At 56.2% G+C, this 18,352-nt stretch overlaps 3 protein-coding genes across 3 annotated transcripts; 2 read left to right on the forward strand and 1 right to left on the reverse strand.

Moving 5' to 3' along the window:
• Window positions 1–1,814: 1,814 nt before the first annotated feature.
• On the forward strand, window positions 1,815–3,601 carry SLS55_008501 (uncharacterized protein; the record flags this gene model as incomplete). Its single annotated transcript, XM_066779909.1, has 4 exons — window positions 1,815–2,036; window positions 2,167–2,637; window positions 2,791–3,103; window positions 3,159–3,601. 4 exons carry the CDS (start codon window positions 1,815–1,817, stop codon window positions 3,599–3,601), a joined length of 1,449 nt encoding a protein of 482 aa, XP_066629138.1.
• Window positions 3,602–4,204: 603 nt separating this feature from the next.
• SLS55_008502 (uncharacterized protein) lies at window positions 4,205–6,140 on the reverse strand (the record flags this gene model as incomplete). The annotated part of the gene is made up of 4 exons (XM_066779910.1): window positions 4,205–4,539; window positions 4,601–4,910; window positions 5,021–5,881; window positions 5,943–6,140. 4 exons carry the CDS (start codon window positions 6,138–6,140, stop codon window positions 4,205–4,207), a joined length of 1,704 nt encoding a protein of 567 aa, XP_066629139.1.
• A 7,642-nt stretch (window positions 6,141–13,782) lies between these two features.
• On the forward strand, window positions 13,783–14,778 carry SLS55_008503 (uncharacterized protein; the record flags this gene model as incomplete). The annotated part of the gene is made up of 1 exon (XM_066779911.1): window positions 13,783–14,778. The coding sequence occupies one exon, from the start codon at window positions 13,783–13,785 to the stop codon at window positions 14,776–14,778; it is 996 nt and encodes a 331-aa protein (XP_066629140.1).
• Between the last annotated feature and the right edge of the window lie 3,574 nt (window positions 14,779–18,352).

Genomic DNA, 18,352 nt, shown 5'->3' on the forward strand with positions numbered 1-18,352 from the left:
ATCACGACAGATCGACTCATGATAATTTAATTATTGCTTATTTATAACCTCTTGCATCCCAAGAACTAACAAATCTGACCCGTATCCCCGCTGCAGCGCTCTGACCATATTTGTGTAACTCATGAATTCAGGACACAGTAAGTTGCGAAAATACGATCCCGCTTCCGTGGGCTGTACAAGTAAATGGCCAGATATAGCTGTGGATTACATGAGCCGCCCTACGCGGACAGTTGAAGCAAATTTACGGACATAAATACAAGCTTTAAGCTTGTGTAAACTCACCCACGGACGTAGGATGTAATGCTTCTGCAGGCTTCACTCTTTTGCAGCCTGCTGTGAGGGCACCCCAAATGAAAAGCCTGGACCCACTTAGGCAGACATTTTCCTCCCGCCGATAGCCCCTCGGAGAAAGGCGACGTCCGCAGCGTCCCTCAATGATGCTGCCTAGTAGCCCTGAATAGTATGTGGAGGCTTTGCGAAGATTTGGGCCGACACACAAACCACTTCCTAAACACCACCTCAAACCGAAATAGCAAGCAAACCCATGACCTCACAGCCATCACAGCTTCCGACCCCCGGACCAACTCCGCCGCACGTGGGACGCACGACATGACCAATGAGAGGAGCGCGATCCGATGTTCTGGCGAGGGATCTGAGTCGACCGGACCAGTATGACTGTACCTACCGCAATAGCCACAAGTCGGGGTGGCTGAACTGAGACCGTAAGCAGGGATACGGTTCCTCCAGCGATGCCTAATCGAGAAAAAGGGACTCTGGCTGGCGCGGTGGGACAGACACCACATCAACGTTGCAGATGATATCCCCCTCGTCAACCAGCCACAGGGGCTGACGGCGCGGGAAGGGTCCATCCGCGGACGGTGACTCCCGCTGAGCTAATACTGCGGGTAAGAAGGAGAGAGAGAAGAAAAAGCAGCCAAATTATGGGCCGGGGCGGGCGATACGAGTCGGGCCACACAAGGATGTTAGCGAAATGGGATTTGGGGGCGATTTGGCACCTGTGCCTCCACACCACCGCAGCTGATTGGCCGCGAGCAGCGCATCACCGCCACATTTGCCCAACAGTATAGCCGCCGGCAAACGGTTTATTTTGGTCCCCTTCCACCCCCGTCCGTCGGCCGATCCTGAAGGATTCCGCTTTGCTGTGGCGCCGCGCTTTCGAACTGTTAATACTTCCCTTTGCGTGTGACATACCGCCTAATTATTCTCCGGGAAAAACCACCTTGCCTGTGCAAGTGTAAGCCGTACCTGCGAGAAAACTGCCGTAAGCCGTACCTGCAACGTATGCACGGCGGAACGCCAAGTCCTCTCTTTTTCGCTTTGAGAGGTCGGTCAGACGGGACAGCCGAGAATGAGAATCGTAAGAACACCCGACTATTTCAGTGGAGGCCGCAACAAGTCCTCACGGGCGGCTGTCCGTCAGGCAGCGCTTCGAGGACGTGTCGTCCACCGGCCGGCCCAGGAATGGAACGATTTGGTGTGTGTAGCAGCGAAAAAAAGAAAAGTGGCGCAACCAACAATGGACACCGGACATCGTGAGTCTTGGGACAGGGCGCAGCAACCAGCAGTAACCTGCACATGAGCCCTTCGGAGGGCCGAATCCAACATGTTGCCTTGTGCCTGGGAATACGCGGAACGAGGGAGCCTCAATCATGCGTCAGACGGGCCCTCCGCCGCGGCTCTCTGCTCTGCCAGGACAACCCGCCATGCACTCTATAAAGCAGTGAGAGCGGCATGGCCCAAGCAGAAGATCCCAAACCCAGAAAGAGGAAAAGCAAATCGCACCTTCCTTGACCATGTTATCGCAAATCCTTCCCATCCACCTCGGCTGGGCAGCATGGCTCCTGCTGGCCGTGGTGTTGCTGGCAGCCGCCCTGCTCTACTCCTTCGTCTACGAGGACCGACCGTACCCAAACATCCCCATGGTGGGCCAAGTGCCGTGGGATTTCCTGAACATGAAGACCAAGGAGCACTTTGTGCGCCACGCCAACGAAGTCATGGCGCAAGGCATGATCGAAGTCAGTCCCCTCATCTCCCCACCCACACCAACACACAACACATCCCGTCCCACCCCACCCCATCCGAACCCACAACCCACAACCCGCCCTCGCCATCCGCACCCCCCACTAACCTCCCTGCTCACAACAGCACCCCACCCGCCCCTTCCAAGTCAACGGCGCCAACGGCCCCATCATCATCCTCCCGCGCCTCTTCGCCGAAGAAATCCGCCACGACCCCCGCCTCTCCTTCACCGGCGTCATCGAGCACAACTTCTTCCCATCCTACGCCGGTCTGGAAATCTTCTCCCCCATCGGCCCCGGCAATGACATCCTCCAAGAAGTCGTGCGGAAGCACCTCACACTCTCGCTCGACACTTTAACCCCCTCACTCTCCGACGAGATGGGGCACGCCGTCGCCACATTGCTGACGCCGCGGGCGACCACGAAGGACGGCGGGAAGGAGGAGGAGAAGGAGGGGTGGAAGCGCGTCAAATTCTTCCACATCGCGCCCGAACTGACGGCGCGCGTGTCCAGCCGCGCCTTCCTCGGCGCGCCGCTGTGCCGCGACGCGCGCTGGCTGGACGTCAGCGTGCGGTACGCGGTCGACTCGTTCTTCGCGGTGCGCGCGCTGCGCGTCGTGCCGCCCGTGCTGCGGCCGCTGGCGCAGCACGTGCTGCCCGAGATGCGCGTGGTGCGGGACGAGGTGCGGGCGGCGCGGGCCGTCGTCGGGGCGGAGGTCGAGGAGAGAAGGCGCGCCAGGTTCGAGGCGCAGTGTCGCGGGGAGGAGGAGAAGGGTGGAAAGGAGGACGCGATCGCTTGGTTTGATGAGGTGGCGGGGGAGAGGGAGTACGATATCGTGCGCGAGCAGATGATGTTGAGCGTCGCGGCGATCCACACGACGAGCGTGACGCTGATGGCGCTGCTGTACGACCTGGCGGAGAACCCTGAGTGGATAGGCCGCGTGCGGGAGGAGGTGGTGGCGGTGTTGAGGGAGGATGGCGGGTGGGGCAAGCACACGCTGGGGAAGATGCGGCTGCTGGACAGCTGCATGAAGGAGAGCCAGCGGCTGCATACGGTGGGAGCGCGTGAGTCGTCCCTTCTCCCTCAGGCGCGATCGATGTTGCTGACCCGCCCACGTAGTCTCCATGAACCGCCGCGTCGAGCAAGCCATGACGCTCTCCGACGGCACGCATCTTCCCCGCGGCGCCCTCCTCGGCATCCCGACCATCACCATGCGCGACCCCAGCGGCCACTGGGGCCCGTCCGCCGCGCGCTTCGTCGGCGACCGCTTCCTCCGGCTGCGCGACGAGCAACAACAATCCAGCACCGGCGGCAGCAACCGCTGGCAGTTTGTCAGCACCTCCGCCGACCACATGGGCTTCGGCTACGGGCGGCAGGCGTGCCCGGGCCGCTTCTTCGCCGCCGCCCAGATCAAGGTGTCCATCGTGCACCTGCTGCTGAACTTCGACTGGCGCTGGGAAGAAGGCAAGGGCCAGCCGCAGAGTGTGATTCAGTCGGAGCATATTCCCGACCCCGAGGCCGAGATTCTGTTCAGGAGGAGGACGCCGGAGATTGAGTTGTAGATGATGAGTTTGTCCCTGTAGCCGCGGCTGTAGGATTTGTTTTTTTTTTCTTCCTGTTCGGATCATTGGGTTGGGACTGTTGGTTGTTGCATAGCCTCGGCGTTGGGATTTGCATTGTTTGGAACGGTCGGATGGTAGAAATCGTCGCGAGACACACATCATGGGTGGCGCTTGGGGGCTTCTTTTGTTTGGCTTACTGTACGGGTTCGCAACTCGCTCTATGTTGTATGTATCATGGAATGTGATCTCTGATGATCAGCACCGGAATTCGCGTGACGTGGAGCTCTTGTCCGGATGGAAAAGCTCACTATAGAATTGCGTGAATACGTCCGGACGTGATCTTCGACTCCATCGGGAACTTCATGTGCTTTGGTCGGGGTCTGGTTGTTGCTGATCATTTCGTCCGGGAGATCATGCTCGATTCGTGAACCAATCACCGGATTTGCTGCTCAGCCGGGCAACTTGGAACAAATCGGTATATTAAAAGTATGTCATTATCTTCTTCCTGTTGTATATGTACCGTCTCTTCATAATCCATGATGCATCAAACCATCTTCATATCCACTCTGTACATTCCCATTAGCGTCTCTTCCGTCCATCTCTTTAAACTTTCTCCACGTACGCGACGCCGCTCTTATCGTCCTTCTCGTGGCTGTGATGCAGGGGGTCGATCTGCTGGCCATACGCATCCACGACGCTCGAGTGAATGGTCGTCTCGAAGACGTTGATCTCGGTGGTGGCGAACTTGCGCGCGCTAACGCCCTTTTCGAACAGGATGTCGAGCTCAGCAAATGAGCGTCCTGAGGGTTCCGGAAGACGGAAGTAGGTGTAGATGATGCAGCAGAAGCAGATGCCCGCCCAGAAGAAGCCGGTGTAGTTGCCCCAGTTCCAGGCGCCGGGGTTAAGCATGTATGGAGAAAGGATGCCGCAAATGATACCTGTGAGAATTCGAAGGTCAGATATTGGAAACAATGGAGATTGTTCGGTTTCGGGACTTACCAACAACGTTGTAGAGGTTCCTGCCCAACACAACGGTCTTGACCTGGAGTCGACGGCTGGAAATTTCGGCGACCAGAGAATAGGCGACACTTCCAACTGAGCACTGATAGACCATTGCCCAACAGATCATCATGGCACCGGTGGCAAGAGCCGCGGAATCCTTGTGTGCCTTAGGAACAAAGCCGAGGCATCCCATAATGAAAAGCATGAGACATAATCCGACAAGACCCCAAAAATACAGCGCACGACGGCCAACGCCGCGGGCCATGAGCGCCCATGCGAAGAACACGCCAATACAGTTTATTCCATACTACAAAACTCGTAAATTAGCCGTTTGATCATCGAAAAACACGAAAAAGCGTCGTGAAGGTTTTTTTTTTTTTTTGGTGTAGTGGATGGTTGCTCGGGAGATTATCTTACCTGGCCCAGCGCAAATGAATAAGACGTAGAGGTCGGAAGGCCGGCCTGCTGAAGGAAGTACGTGGAGTAGGAAGAGAAGGCGTTGCCAGAAAGATTTTGCATGGCCCAAACCATGCAAATGATCTCGGTACGGCGTCGGTCGGGTCCCTTGAAGCAGTCCATGTAGGTAGCACCCGCAGTAGTCTCGCTCTCCAGAGCGGTGGTGTGAGTCATCATAGCGATTGTCTCCTCGGCGTCGAAGTCGGTGTCGCGGTTGAGGCTGGTCAGGCGCAGGAGACTCTTCTTGGCCTCTGCAACCCTGCCCTTACGCACCAGCCACCAGGGCGACTCGGGGGCGAAGAAGATGATGACGATGAGAGGAACAGGCCACATCCACTGCAAAGCGTAGGGAATGCGGAAGGACCATTCGTCGTTGCGGGGCAGCATGGACTTGATCACACCGACACCGATCAGTTGGCCGATACCCCAGCAGATGTTGACGTAGGTCGTCAGGTAGCCACGCAGAGCAACGGGTACAACTTCCGAGGCGTAGGTAATGGTAAGCGTCTGGAAAACACCCCACGGAATACCAGCCAGAATTTCGCCGACCTGGAGCGCAACAACGGTCTGAGCAGTGAAGAAAATGGCGATGAAACCGGTAAGGAGGAAAAGCGACACCATGAGGGTCCAGCGGTAGCCGAACTTGTCCGAGGCCCAGCCGTTGATCATCAGACCGATGATTTCACCAACGTAGACACCGTTGCTAAGGCCGGCCTGCCATGCAGCGGGGACCTGGTATTCGCCGCTGGGAAGCTGCTCGCCGAATTTCTTGTTGAACTCGGGGAAAGCGTAGAAATTGGACAGCAGACATGTTTGGTAGCCCTAAATTCTTGTCAGAGATTTTCTGATCCTGCGAAAACGACAGTGCCGGCGGATGGCTAACCTCCATGATAATACAGGTCGAAATGGCAACACTCCAAGCAATGGCCTTGGGATAGAGCTTGATGCCCTGGAGAAGAGTCATGTTCTTCTCCTTCTCGGTGGCCAGCTTGGCGTCATGCTTGAGCACCTCGACCGTCTTGGTGGGCTCGAGGTCCTCGACGGGGACGGTGGTCGCGATGTCGGCCTTGGTGTCGGCCATGGTTGCTGATGGGTCGAGTGGGTCGGTGGAGGGTGGGCGACGAGGAGCAAAGCAGCTGACCTGGAGCGCTGACCACCTGCGGGCGACGAGGGGGGTCTTATAGGCGAGCAGATTGCAGCGACTACTGCGGGGTCTGGGGTAAAGGTGTGAGACCCGGCATCCTGGCATGGGCAACGCAGCGCGCCAAGTGGGCGCGGTGCTCTCCGTCTGGGCGTGAGCGTAAAGGCGTGCGCGATGGTTCTAGCACTCCTGTGCGCTTGGGCCAGAAGGCACAGCGGCCAGTCGCCGTCAATCCCGACTGCAAGATAGTAGAGCCGCTGGGACCGAGCCGGCAGTTTGGTGGATGGTGGGCGGACCGTGCAGTAGCTCCTGTCGGCCGGGAGGCCAGATCTGGCTGGTGGCTGTCGGCTTATGAGGCCTGGGCTGGACGTGGTGGGTTGGGCAGACAGGAACCCGACCAGGGCGGGTCCGCGTTTTTCCCCAGCACTCGCGCTGCCAGTCCCCACGCCTCGTTCCCATGAAGCCCCAATTTTCAGTCGATCGAGTTTCCGGCTTCGGCATGACTGCGTGGGCTACCATCGCCGGGGCTGCCAGCTGCCGGGTGCACCGCCGCCGTCCCTGGCCATCGAGGCATGGTGTGCAGGCGGTTGACCGGCAACGAACTGGGCGTGCGCGGCTCGTCAGAGCGGCGAGAATTTGCGTGCGGCTTGAGCAGCCACGCCCGAGTTGGCGTCCATCCGATGGCCCGTGCTGAGCCTGGGCGCACGTGATAGCGCCTTATCCAGCCAATCACGGTCGCTGGTTGTCAGCTATCGCATACCGCTCCTGCCCGCCCAGCGCTCGAAGCCTTCCGCGACTCGCCTTTTCATCTGGACGCCACCGCAAGCTTGCGGCGAACAATTGCCGACCAAGTGCAAGTCGCCGACAAGTCGCCGCTGAGATCATGGCCCTCTGGGTATCACACTCGACCTCTGGATCTGAACGTTCCAACCTCGCGATCCGGAAGTCGTTGTGGTGAAGAAACGAGATGGGTGATTGCCTTGGACGATTGGGGGCTGGACGCGCCTTCCCTCCGAACTTTCCCGGTCTCTCTCACGTCCGACGCGCGCGTGCTCTTCCTCTCGACCACCAGCGACACTCCATCAACACCACGACGTCACATGCGCCAGACCTTCGCATCGGAACCCGCGATAGCATACGGCAAAGCTCACATCTCCCCGCGAAACGCAAACGGTGGCTGAAAAAAAAGGCGTTTTAAGCTAACCCGTTCCCCGCGCCAAGACACGTGGAAACCCATTGCCGACGGGAACACACTCCCTCAAACCCATCATCCCCAGACCCCCCTCAGCCCCGTCGGATATCACTTTATGCGGCGAGCGGCCGCTAGCCCCATACCCCGTGGGGAACCCGGCATGGGTCTTGTTCGGACCGCGACCCGTACCGATTTCTCTAAGATTGCGACGCCGACCCGCCCTGAGCCGCCGGAATCTGTTTCCCTTCCCGACGTCACCGACGCGAGCGGAATACCCTTCCCTACTGTCACTCCCATAGTCGTTGATAAGAGCGGCATACGATGGAAGGAGGAAGCCGTTGGCCAATTGCCGCACCGTTATCTTCATTCCTCTGCTCTGATTCGACTTTCATTCTTGGCATTGGGATATCCGCCTCCGGCTCGTCTCTGCTAAGCTCTTGTCGCGGGCGGGCATGTGCTTCGGGTCCTTGTCTAGTAGCGGTACTCTTTATAATTGTGCCAGAAGCTATGAGTCTCATCGTGAAACACCTCGCAAATTGCTTCCGTCCGGTTGCTTAAACGTCCAAACTTGTTTCCGTTGATGTTCGGATTACTTCTCTCCTGCACTCAATGCCCCATAGTACCATTCAGAGTGCCTCCACCATCCTATGCCGTGAGCAAGCCAGCAAACGACCCCACCGCTATATTCAAGGATCCAATGAGGCGTATGTCCTATCGACATTGCCTTTGGGAAAACAAACAACATGAAAAACAGCAAGTAATGTAATGTCCAGTAGATTATCGCACTTTGAACTCTCCTTCGACGAGCCATAATAAGATTCCACCCACAGAAAACAAAGTAGATGGAAAAAGTGCAAATAAGGAGTATAATGCCAGCGTCAGGGCCACCAACTGAGTATCCATATGCATACACCTCCAGATAGCTGGTAAGCTTGTAAGTAACTTGTTTGGAACCGCGCTAGCTTGTAACAAAAAACTTACCCGAGGCTGAGGATAGCAAACAAAGCCCGCGACCATCTCTGTCCTTTTGACACTATCACCATAAACCATCGAGCTAAAGCACCGATGATAAGAGGCAAAAGTATCGTCCCGAAAGTGAGAGGAATGGAGACTATCCAAAAAGTCTTTAGGTCAAACGAGTGGTTCTCGCCGTTGGTAGTGGTGGTCTGATTGACGAATTGCCCAGTTTCATTCGTCTTCGTCCAGAAAGTTACGGTCCCGTTGTCGCCGAGCGGATTGATATTCATGCCAAAGAATGACTGTGCAGGTGAAGAGGTGTCAACATACGGCAAACTTGGCGGTTCTGTACTGTGGAGGTACCTACCGTAACGAATGACATTGGGATGTAGAGTCCAGCCAAAAGAGTCAACACCGATGTCCTGCGAAAACTTGCCAGCTCGAGCTGGTCCCGTATTGTCTTCTGAGCCAATTCGATGACCTTTTTGAGATCGTTTAGGTCGTTCCGCAGCCTCTCAAGTTCAAGAGAGAACTCTTCGAGAGTGGCCATGTTAGCTTGATGGTCCGTTGTAAGTGGGTCAGGGGGAGGTATATGCAAGTTGACATATTTGAGACAGCGAGAAAGCATCTGTGAGTTGTCCTCGCAAGTGCGTATTGCGCTTCTCCGACAGTCATCTAGATATAGGAGATGATGCATCTTGCTTGCTGATGGATAGATCCGTCCGTATGTGGCCTGTTTGCAGCTTTGTATCAGAGCGTGTGCTTTGATTTTCCTGAGGCTGGACTATTCACTTACAGTATCTAGAAGGCTCTTCGAAACCTTTTCAACGAAAGCCGCATACTCGTTTCGAATGTGTCCCACAATCCACGCCAGTGTGGACACAATATCTGCCGTGCGACTATGGTCGGCCTCTTTATCATACTTTATCGATTGGACGGTGATGAGGACCTTGGTAACTCCGGTTCGTTCGTCTTTGGACAAAAGAATGTTTACCGTCTCGTTCTTTGGGCCTTTTTCAAAGGGTCTAAAGACGTAAACGTTTAGATCTGTGCTGAACCCTTTGACAGTTTCCTTAGTCGGGTATTTGAAAGTCAACAGAATTTGGGTATCTGGGCCAGCTCCGACTTCGAAGGAAGTATGTCCGCGTGAAAAAGAAGGGGTCCAAACTGCTGCTTCCAAGGGTTCATTGTTGTTATCCAGTTGTTGTGTGATTCTGTCAAAAATCCCTGAGGATATTTTCCACTGAATAGCAACGCTCAGTATGATGATGGTTCTCGGGATAGGTGTGAGCCTCTGAACGCGTTTGCGGGATGGAAATAGCCTGACCATTGAGGGAAGGGTTTTCTTAAGGACGTCTCGGCTCTCCGCAAAAACGAGGACCAGCTCATCCGCGTCTTTGTTCGAGTCCATCTCCATCCACAACTGGTCTAGACATGAGCACCAGGAACCGTAGTCAGGGGACGGAGATTCTGTTGTATCTTTTCGGTAGAAGCAAGCTTGAGGGAGTCTTCCTCCATGTGGCCTTTTCGCTATCTTGGAGAATTCCTTGCATAGTCCTGACTTGTTGTATTCCTCCTCGTGTGGTATGATGTTTTCTTCATATATTTCCAAAGGAAGTTGCTAAATATGGTAAGATATCTTATTCTTATAAGCGAAGTGGATATAGGAAGAGCTTACGCTGGATTTGTCACCTCTGAGCCATTGGACCCAGACAGAGCGCCTGGCATTCCTGCCACCTCCAGCTGTCGATCCGGAATGTACTGGTAAGGTAGGATCCATTTTGGCCTTACACAATCAACTCAAAGCTTGCGTTCTCTTTCCTTGATTGATGCCGATGGAGTTGAATTTCGAGACTTGAGCAATAGTTCCAATTCTTGAGCGATAGATGATATTTTATATCACAAACCTCAGCCGCACTTACACCAGACACTCATTCAAGGGTAGCATACTAATTACCAATCAGTGCCCGTGAGATGCTTTTTATGCATGTAAGACAAAACTTCGTCCGGCGCATGGCCGCCCCACGTACTCCACCAATCACACACCATTCAGAACCACAAATGGACACACATACCTTCGCAACAGCTTTGCAGTCGATCGTCGTGAGCGCTAATTTGCCTCTACATTGACATTACCACCGTCTTTGGCCACGGTGGCGGCCTTTGTACGGCTGATGCCACTGAGAAAGTCCGATAAGCTTACCCACCATGTGCTTGTTGGGTACGGGCGGCCTCCAAATTCAGACAGGAGGCGCACTGCGACCCGGTTCCAAGCCTTGTATCCCTGTGATGCGGCTTTTGCTCCCATCTACGTGATTGGTCTGACCGTACAGCTCCGGAAGAATGGAGTGGTCCGGGCCGCGCCCACGTCAGCATATGACAGTGCGGCGAGCGGATGACATGACGCGCTGACCTGCATCTGCCAAAGCCTTATACTAATTGGTTTTCTGGTGCATAACATTTTCAAGTTCGGATTGGATGCGGGGCTGTAAGCAGCCTATAAACTTCTACGCACACGTTACACTGCGTCTTCATACTCCGCTCTGTGGTTCCCGCCAGCGATCAGCTCGGTGGCTGGATGCGTCGATTTGACCATAGTGCGAGAATAAAAAAGAAACACGTAGACAATGGTGTGATGGGTAGGCTGTGTCGTGGGCTGGCTACGAGGTGCGTCGGGTGGTATATCGCTCAACATTTCACGGGGCTGGCTCCCAGCAGATGCAAGCGGCTTACGAAGCGATGAATGAAGCCATTTCCAGGAAGAGGTAGCGACTGCCTGATCCGCCTCCGCCGATCCAGCGCTTACATCGCGATCGGAACACGGTGCCAAGTGGATAAGGAAATACGCCTCACATGTTCCTTGGCTATGAAGTGTTCATGCGTGATTTGGGGAAGCATAGTGGTATGATGAACTGATGTAGTTCCGGTTTGCTGCATGTAAGCTAACCGGTGTATGGTTTGAACGACTTGATCGATGAGAAATAAGTGATCATACTGTCTTGAGTCTTGGCCGCATTGAAATTTGCTTGGGATGATGCACGGATTGGGGTTGCTTTGATCATTCCAAAGGCGTGAATATTGACGTAGATGGTACCAGCGTAGCTGAGAAAGACGGAGTAGATACGCAGTCATGGCGGAACATAGCGAAAGATCGCCGGGGCTAGAAGCAAGGCATCAGGAACATTGCTGTACCTACTACTATTGCAGCTGCGCTTATGGTTTGCGAAGGATTTCCCTCTTGCATCAGCTTTCTGATCTCATAGTGATGCATTATGCAGATATCTTCATTGGACATGAAACGGTTTTGCTCAGCCTCTGATCTTGCCTTTCGCTTGGGCAGTAGTCAAAAATCCACAACAGCATCGGCCGTACACATATTCCAACAACACCAATCCGCTTTCACGAGCAGAGCCATAAATAGGACAGCCGGCAAAGCAAGGCATGACTGTCTCGAAAGCCGGCGGCGAAAAGCGGGACACGAGAAACAAGGTACGAGTCGGAAAGGCAGCGAAGAGGTCGTTGTTGGCAGTGCCCCACAAAGACATTAGCGCGTGTGAAAGTTTCCCGCTAAGGCTAGCAAGCTTTGGTTGCGGGAGCAGTCGGATACCAAGGGGAGTCAGCACAGCCCGCCGCTCTTCTGGAAAAGTTACACCCAGCCAGTCCTGTGGCTTGACTTTAACTTTGGTCGTGCTAAAAACAAGTTGAGGCACAAAGCAACAATAGTGCGTCTAACCAATGACACCGCTCGGCTGTCTCGCTGGCTCAGAGCGTTACCAAGAGCGGTAATCGTCAAAGTACAATGCTGTATACTTCATCTCACGGCGTCGATGATGCAGCCTTCAGAGCTTCGTACACGAGCAGATCGTCATTTCACTCCAGATCATCAGCGGCAGCAGACGGAATCACGGCTTCGGAGCCGCCGGATGCCGCTCAGAAGAAGGTTCGCCTCAGCACTTGGCATGGGCATCGTCCAGGTCTCCGAGCATCCGTGAACATGATCGTTGACGAGTTCGCAGGCTTGTCCAGAACGTCAACACAAACCAGAGAAGATATAAAAGTGCGCAAGAGACCACTCTCACCATCACCACCATCAACCAGCTTCAACCAGCTTCAACCAGCTTCAACCAGCTCCAACCAGCTCCTCCATCAAACCAAACCACACCTTCACCAAACAGCCCACCACCCAACCACCCGCCCAAAATGCTCCCCACCACCACCACCACCACCCTCCTCCTCACCCTCGCCACCCTCGCCACCGCGCTCGCCGCCTCCCCTCACAACCGCCAACTCCGCGCCCGCGCCGCTTTGGCGCAATGGAGCAACAACAACAACAACGACGACGGCAGCACGTGGGCATCGCCCTCGTCCAGCTGCGACGCCGACAACGACTGCCCGCGCATCTGCGGGACGGAGTTCGGGCCGGACGCCTTCGCCGACGAAGGGACCAAGTGCTGCTCGGGGCAGTGCGCGTGCGCGGGCGGGTGCGGCGGGAACGGGGGGGCCAACGAGTGCGACGGCGATAACGACTGTCCGCGGGTGTGTCGGGAGAAGTACGGGGTTGATGTTGAGGAGGAGGGCGGTGTGGCGAGGTGTTGTGGTGGCGGGACGTGTGATTGTGGTGGGGGGTGGTGTGGGGGGCGCTGATGGTGGTGAGAGGCTGCTTTTTAAACGCGGGGTGGTTCGGGGCGAAGGGAATTGGTTTCGATAGTGATGAGGGAGTCGATGGATTAACTTAGTTTATCGGATTCGTTTGTTGACGTCATTCCCTTCTCCGAGTCGATGTGCGGTTGGTTAGGTTGTCCGGAGTACCTGCGGTCTTCGCTATTTACTTACTAACTCCGGGTTGGCTTTTGGTGCGCTTTTCGACCGATCGTTCTCCACTATCGCCGAGATCTGACTCGTGCTCTTCTAGGCAACATACATACTTTTAAATCTCCATTGGACTTGGCATAGCTTTGAGAAGTTGTACATACAATGTTTATGGTGCTCGTGAATGGTTCTCTAGAAATGTTTAGTGCTGGTAGCGTCGTTTGTTGGAGAGCAACATTAGGTACTCGAGGCCGTTCGCCCACAAAGTTTACCCAGCAGCATTGGGAAGTGCTCGGCGGCCTCAATATATTGCCTTGGCATAAGCTACTATCTGGTTGTTTTGTAAGCAGCGTGCGAAACACTACGTACGTCAGCGCTGCTGTGCATCCCGACCATGACCACGGACAAAACGCGGAGTCCGACTCTGCGTATATTGTCCGCAGACGGAAGTGACTTAGCAATGCTCGAACTCCGCTCGAATCCCGCAAACCCTCGAGTAAGTCTTCCACACGTCCACGATATATAAACCGGCACAATCTAACAACCAGAAAAGCATCCACCCTCCACTCCCAAGCACCCAAACCACCCAGCAGACCCAAGCCCCCCCACAACCATCCCGACACAATGGCCGACTTCAACGAGATGATGAAGAAGCTCTCCCTAACCAAAACCTACCACACAACCGCCTACCCGGCCATCGACCCGACCAACCCCGCCAACAGCGCCGCCGGCAAAACCGTCGCCATCAGCGGCGGCCACAGCGGCATCGGCCTCGCCATCGCAACCGGCTTCTGCGCCGCGGGGGCCTCCACCGTCATCCTGCTCGCACGGCGCCAAGCCGTCCTCGACGAAGCCGCGGGCGCCCTGCGCGCCGCCCACGCGAACACCGCCATCTGGACGTACAGCCTCGACGTGCGCGACACCGCCGCGACGGCGTCGACCTTCGCGAGCATCAGAGACCGGCTGCGCGAGGAGAAGGGGGACGCTGCTGCCGACGTCGACGTGCTGGTCGCCAACGCGGCCGTGCTGGACCAGGGCGACGTCTCGCTGGACTTCGACCCGGAGGTGATCCGCAACAGCTTCGACACCAACGTCTTCGGCAACCTCAACCTGGCGCGCGCGTTCCTCGCGCCCGAGCTGCCCGCGGTGCCCAAGACGGCGCTGCTGCCCGGGCTGCCGGCGATCGGCGCGGCGAAAGACACGGCGGGTGTAGTCGCGCCGGGTCGCGCGAAAGTGTTGATCGAGGTCTCGACGGCGGCGGCGTATGTCCTGTTTCCCGGGCAGTCGGTGTACAGCACGAGCAAGCTGGCGTCGACGCATTTTATGCGGCATTTGCAGGGCGAGGTGGATCGCTTGCCTGGGCAGCCGGTCCGGGTGCATAGTATGCATCCCGGTGCCATCATGTCCCCCGGCGTGAGGGACTTGGGGGTTACGGACGGGATGATGCCGGCGGATGAGCCGGAGCTCCCGGGGAGCTTTGCCGTCTGGCTTGCGAGTCCGGCGGCGGCGTTCCTGAAGGGGAGGTTGGTCTGGGCCCATTGGGATGTGGATGAGATGATGGGAATGAAGAAGCGTTTTGAGGAAGACCCGGAGCTTTGCACGGTCACGATGAAGCTTTGAGGGGAAAGGGAGCTTGAATGGCAGACGAAGTAGTGTGTTCCTTATGTAATAGTAGCTGTTTCGAAGAAAAACTCGCTTTTCCAGTATTTCCTCAGTTGACGCGATAGTCCACCAACACGCCCATCGGCACTTCTACTGGCGCGTCTCGACTGGACCAGGGATTGACAGTTGAGAAGATGCATTAATGTTATCGTGCTATAGCAAATGTAAAATACGTGGGCTGTGTAATCCAATGTCTGGACGTGTTTGTATGGGGTTAAAACTCACGTCTATATCGGGATTATATCTGGTTCAACTGCTCATGTGAGAGGAAATGCTGTAGGATCAACGGATTGCGGCGATTGAGATAATGGGACAAACGCAATGAAAAGGTCTACATGGGCGTGGCTACATGCCACTGCCACAATAAAGTTGTGGGTTAAGCGTCCTGCTTTATTAGTCGCAGGGGGAACGGTAGCTTTGTAGAAGGCATTCTACTACTAGAGCCCTAAAAGATTCCATTGACCGCCACAACGTGTCACTGAATCGCTGGTGTGGTCGGATTCCGCAGCGTTATTCGCGGTTTCAAGTGCCCGTGCGCACAGCCAGTTTAAGCGAGGGTTTTGCAGCCAGTCGTTCTCGTCCGACACGCAACAGCAGGCTATGAGCGAAATGCAGCACAGATCAAAGCAGAATTCCGCGGTAGCTCGGTCGGTATGGTTACGTGTCAATGTCACACACAAGCCCTAAGCTGTCTTCCTGTCAGACTATACCAAGTCCCGCAGGCGTGGGACGGGATTCATGATTCGCAAAGCTTATCCTTCCCGTCTAGACCCTTGCGGTCCCACATTTTACCGCAACAGGCTAAGCCGGCCGTTGCTTGTACCGAGCCTTGACCCAGCTCGTCCGCTATAAAGACCGGGGGAGCTTTTCTGTTTGATCGCCGTCCGAACGAACCCTCGGTGGATCTCTGCCACACCGCTCGCTGTCCTGGTCAATTGTCTTGCGACAACCACGTCATAGCTTCCGCGTCATCAACCTACTTTTCATCGCGACTTCAGCCCGCTGCATTCTTCAACCCAACGCCCCCTTTTCCGTTCCCGCAACCCACCGTGTAAAAATCCCCCCCACCCTCCCGCCTCCCCACGCCCACGTACACCCAAAAGCCATCAACGAACGAACCCCCCAAACCAAGCAACAAACAAACCAGCTCGCTCGAGAGGCCGCGCCAACCAACCAACCAACGCAACCATGGGCCTCCACGACACCTTCGACTTCGACGAAGCCGCCTACACCGCCAAAACGCGCGCGCGCCCAACCCCCATCCTGCGCGAAGAAGAGATCAAGAAACTCCGCCAGCACTTCGCCGCGTCCTGCTCCATCGGCGCCGGCGTCGGGCACTCCCTGCACAGCGCCGGCATCTCCCTCGGCGTCTCCGCCTTCGGCCTGCGCCGCCTCGTCGTCGCGCGGCGCAAGCTGGCCATCATCCGCGCGGAGCTAGCGATCCGCGGCATCGCCCCGCACGAGGCGACGAAGCGCGACGTCGCCATCCCCGTGGGCGCGGCGCTCGCGGGCATGGGGTTGGGGGCGGAGATGGGGAACTTGGTCGGCGGGTTGGTGGTTGCGCCCGAGTTGCCGCCGGGGATGAGCCATTTCGACCAGGCGGGGAACGTGGTGGGGGATCTGGCGGGGGCGAGCGAGGGTTTCGTGCATGGCTTGAGCGATCAGAGCCATGGCGTCGGGCAGGCGCTGCATGAGCATGTGGCGGGCGCGTTGGCGGGGCATGTGGGCGCGGAGGCGGCGGCGCAGGGCGCGGGGGAGGCGGCGGGCGGCGGCGGCGGCGTGGGGGATGGGCATAGTGTGGGTTATGTGGCGGGGATTCTGGCGGCGAAGAAGACGGAGGAGTTTATTGCCGAGGTCGTGGGCGAGGCTGTGTTTGCGTATGCCGCGGAGAAGATGCTGGATCCTGAGATTAGGGCCGAGTTGGCGCTGCAGGGCAAGTGTAGTCGGCTGTTGGGCCCGTTGGGCCAGTATTGTAGGGGCTGTGGGCAGTCGATTCGGGAGGGCAGGTTCGCGCGTAAGTCTGGACGGGGACGGTGGTGCTTGCGGGATGGTGCTGATGGTTTGATTGCAGACTGCTGCCAGGGCGGCGATGACTATGATGTCTGCATGCCGTGCTTCACGAACGGCGTCAGCTGTCAGTGTGCTGACCGTAAGATGGTCATCATGCAGAAGTCGGTTGCCGGTGATGTGGTGATTTCGGAGAAGGGAGACTCCTGTAGGCGACTGGCATCCCTGAACGTGAACTGCGTCGGTTGCCAGAAGGAAGTCACCCAAGGACGATACTACTGTAGGTCACCCTCCAAATCATCGCCAGCCACCCCGGCTTACCCGTTTCAGATTGCGACGCTTGTAACGAAAGTAAGGATGGGTACGACCTGTGCGAATCTTGCTACGGGTCAGGCCAGACCTGCGAAACTCCAGACGCACATCGGCTCTATGTATATCTAAAGGCCGACGTCTCTGAGAGAAACGTGGGTCCATACACTTACGTCTCGGCCGAGGCTGTGCCTTGTAGCAGTTGTGAGAGGCAGGTGGAACAGGGGCCATACTACCGTGAGTCTACTCTTGTGCTCGGAAGCATCGTATCGGCTGACAGTACTCCGAAAGATTGTCCCCACTGTGGGGATTTCGCCATGTGCGAGCGTTGTTACGAGATGGGGCGGTCGTGTCGAAACCGTGAGGCTGGCCATATCCTCATCCGGTACTATGCCTATGCTGGAATGTACTCAATCTCTGGAGACTTCCATGATAAGACGTGCCGGTTCTGCAAAGGCGCCTTGGGCAAGTCAAGAGACTCCTTCTACCGTAAGTCTTTCCCCACCTATACCCCGCCCGATGCTTATCTTGCCGCAGGCTGTACCAGATGCGACGATGGCCACTATGACCTTTGTGGCGGTTGCTACACGAAAGGCGCAGGCTGTGAAGACCGGTCGCATTCTTTGGCGAGATATATCATCCAATAAGCGGGCCGTGGACGGGAAAAAGATAAAGCCAATGCGGTGGATGCCGAGACCACTGTCCGTGTCTTGGTTCAACCTTGAGCCTTTTTGGATATGGTAGGTTGTGCTCCACCGGTGCCAAACGGTCCCGTATATTATTTTCAGGCATCGACACGTGTGGCTATATATTGATGGTTGGAACCGGGTATGACGCCACGGTCCAAGAGCCAAGACAGATGGTTGAGGCTGAGTCGACTATCAGCGCTATTGTCCGTCGCACGTGCGGGAGCCCTTTACTCCCCGGCCAGCGGAATCCACCGGGCGCTGGTGACTGGCTGCTAGCGGCAAGCGTGGTCCCTAGCGCTTGATTTCCATGGTAGTTCCGGAACACCACCGTTCCGGCGCTCACAAGACTGGGGCCGCACCAATCGCCTACATGTGTTTGTGGTCTGATGGCATCCAGAGCGTCGAGTTCCAGGCCTTTTGCAGCTATCAACCACGCGGGGACGTCCTTCGTTCTGATCCTGGCACATGTCGTGTGTATATAGGCATGTCTTCCCCAGCTTTGGTTACTCCGCATTCGCCTAGTCGAC

This window comes from Diplodia seriata (assembly GCF_021436955.1).
Source record: "Diplodia seriata strain FDS-637 chromosome Unknown scaffold_9, whole genome shotgun sequence".
Lineage (NCBI taxonomy): Eukaryota > Fungi > Ascomycota > Dothideomycetes > Botryosphaeriales > Botryosphaeriaceae > Diplodia > Diplodia seriata.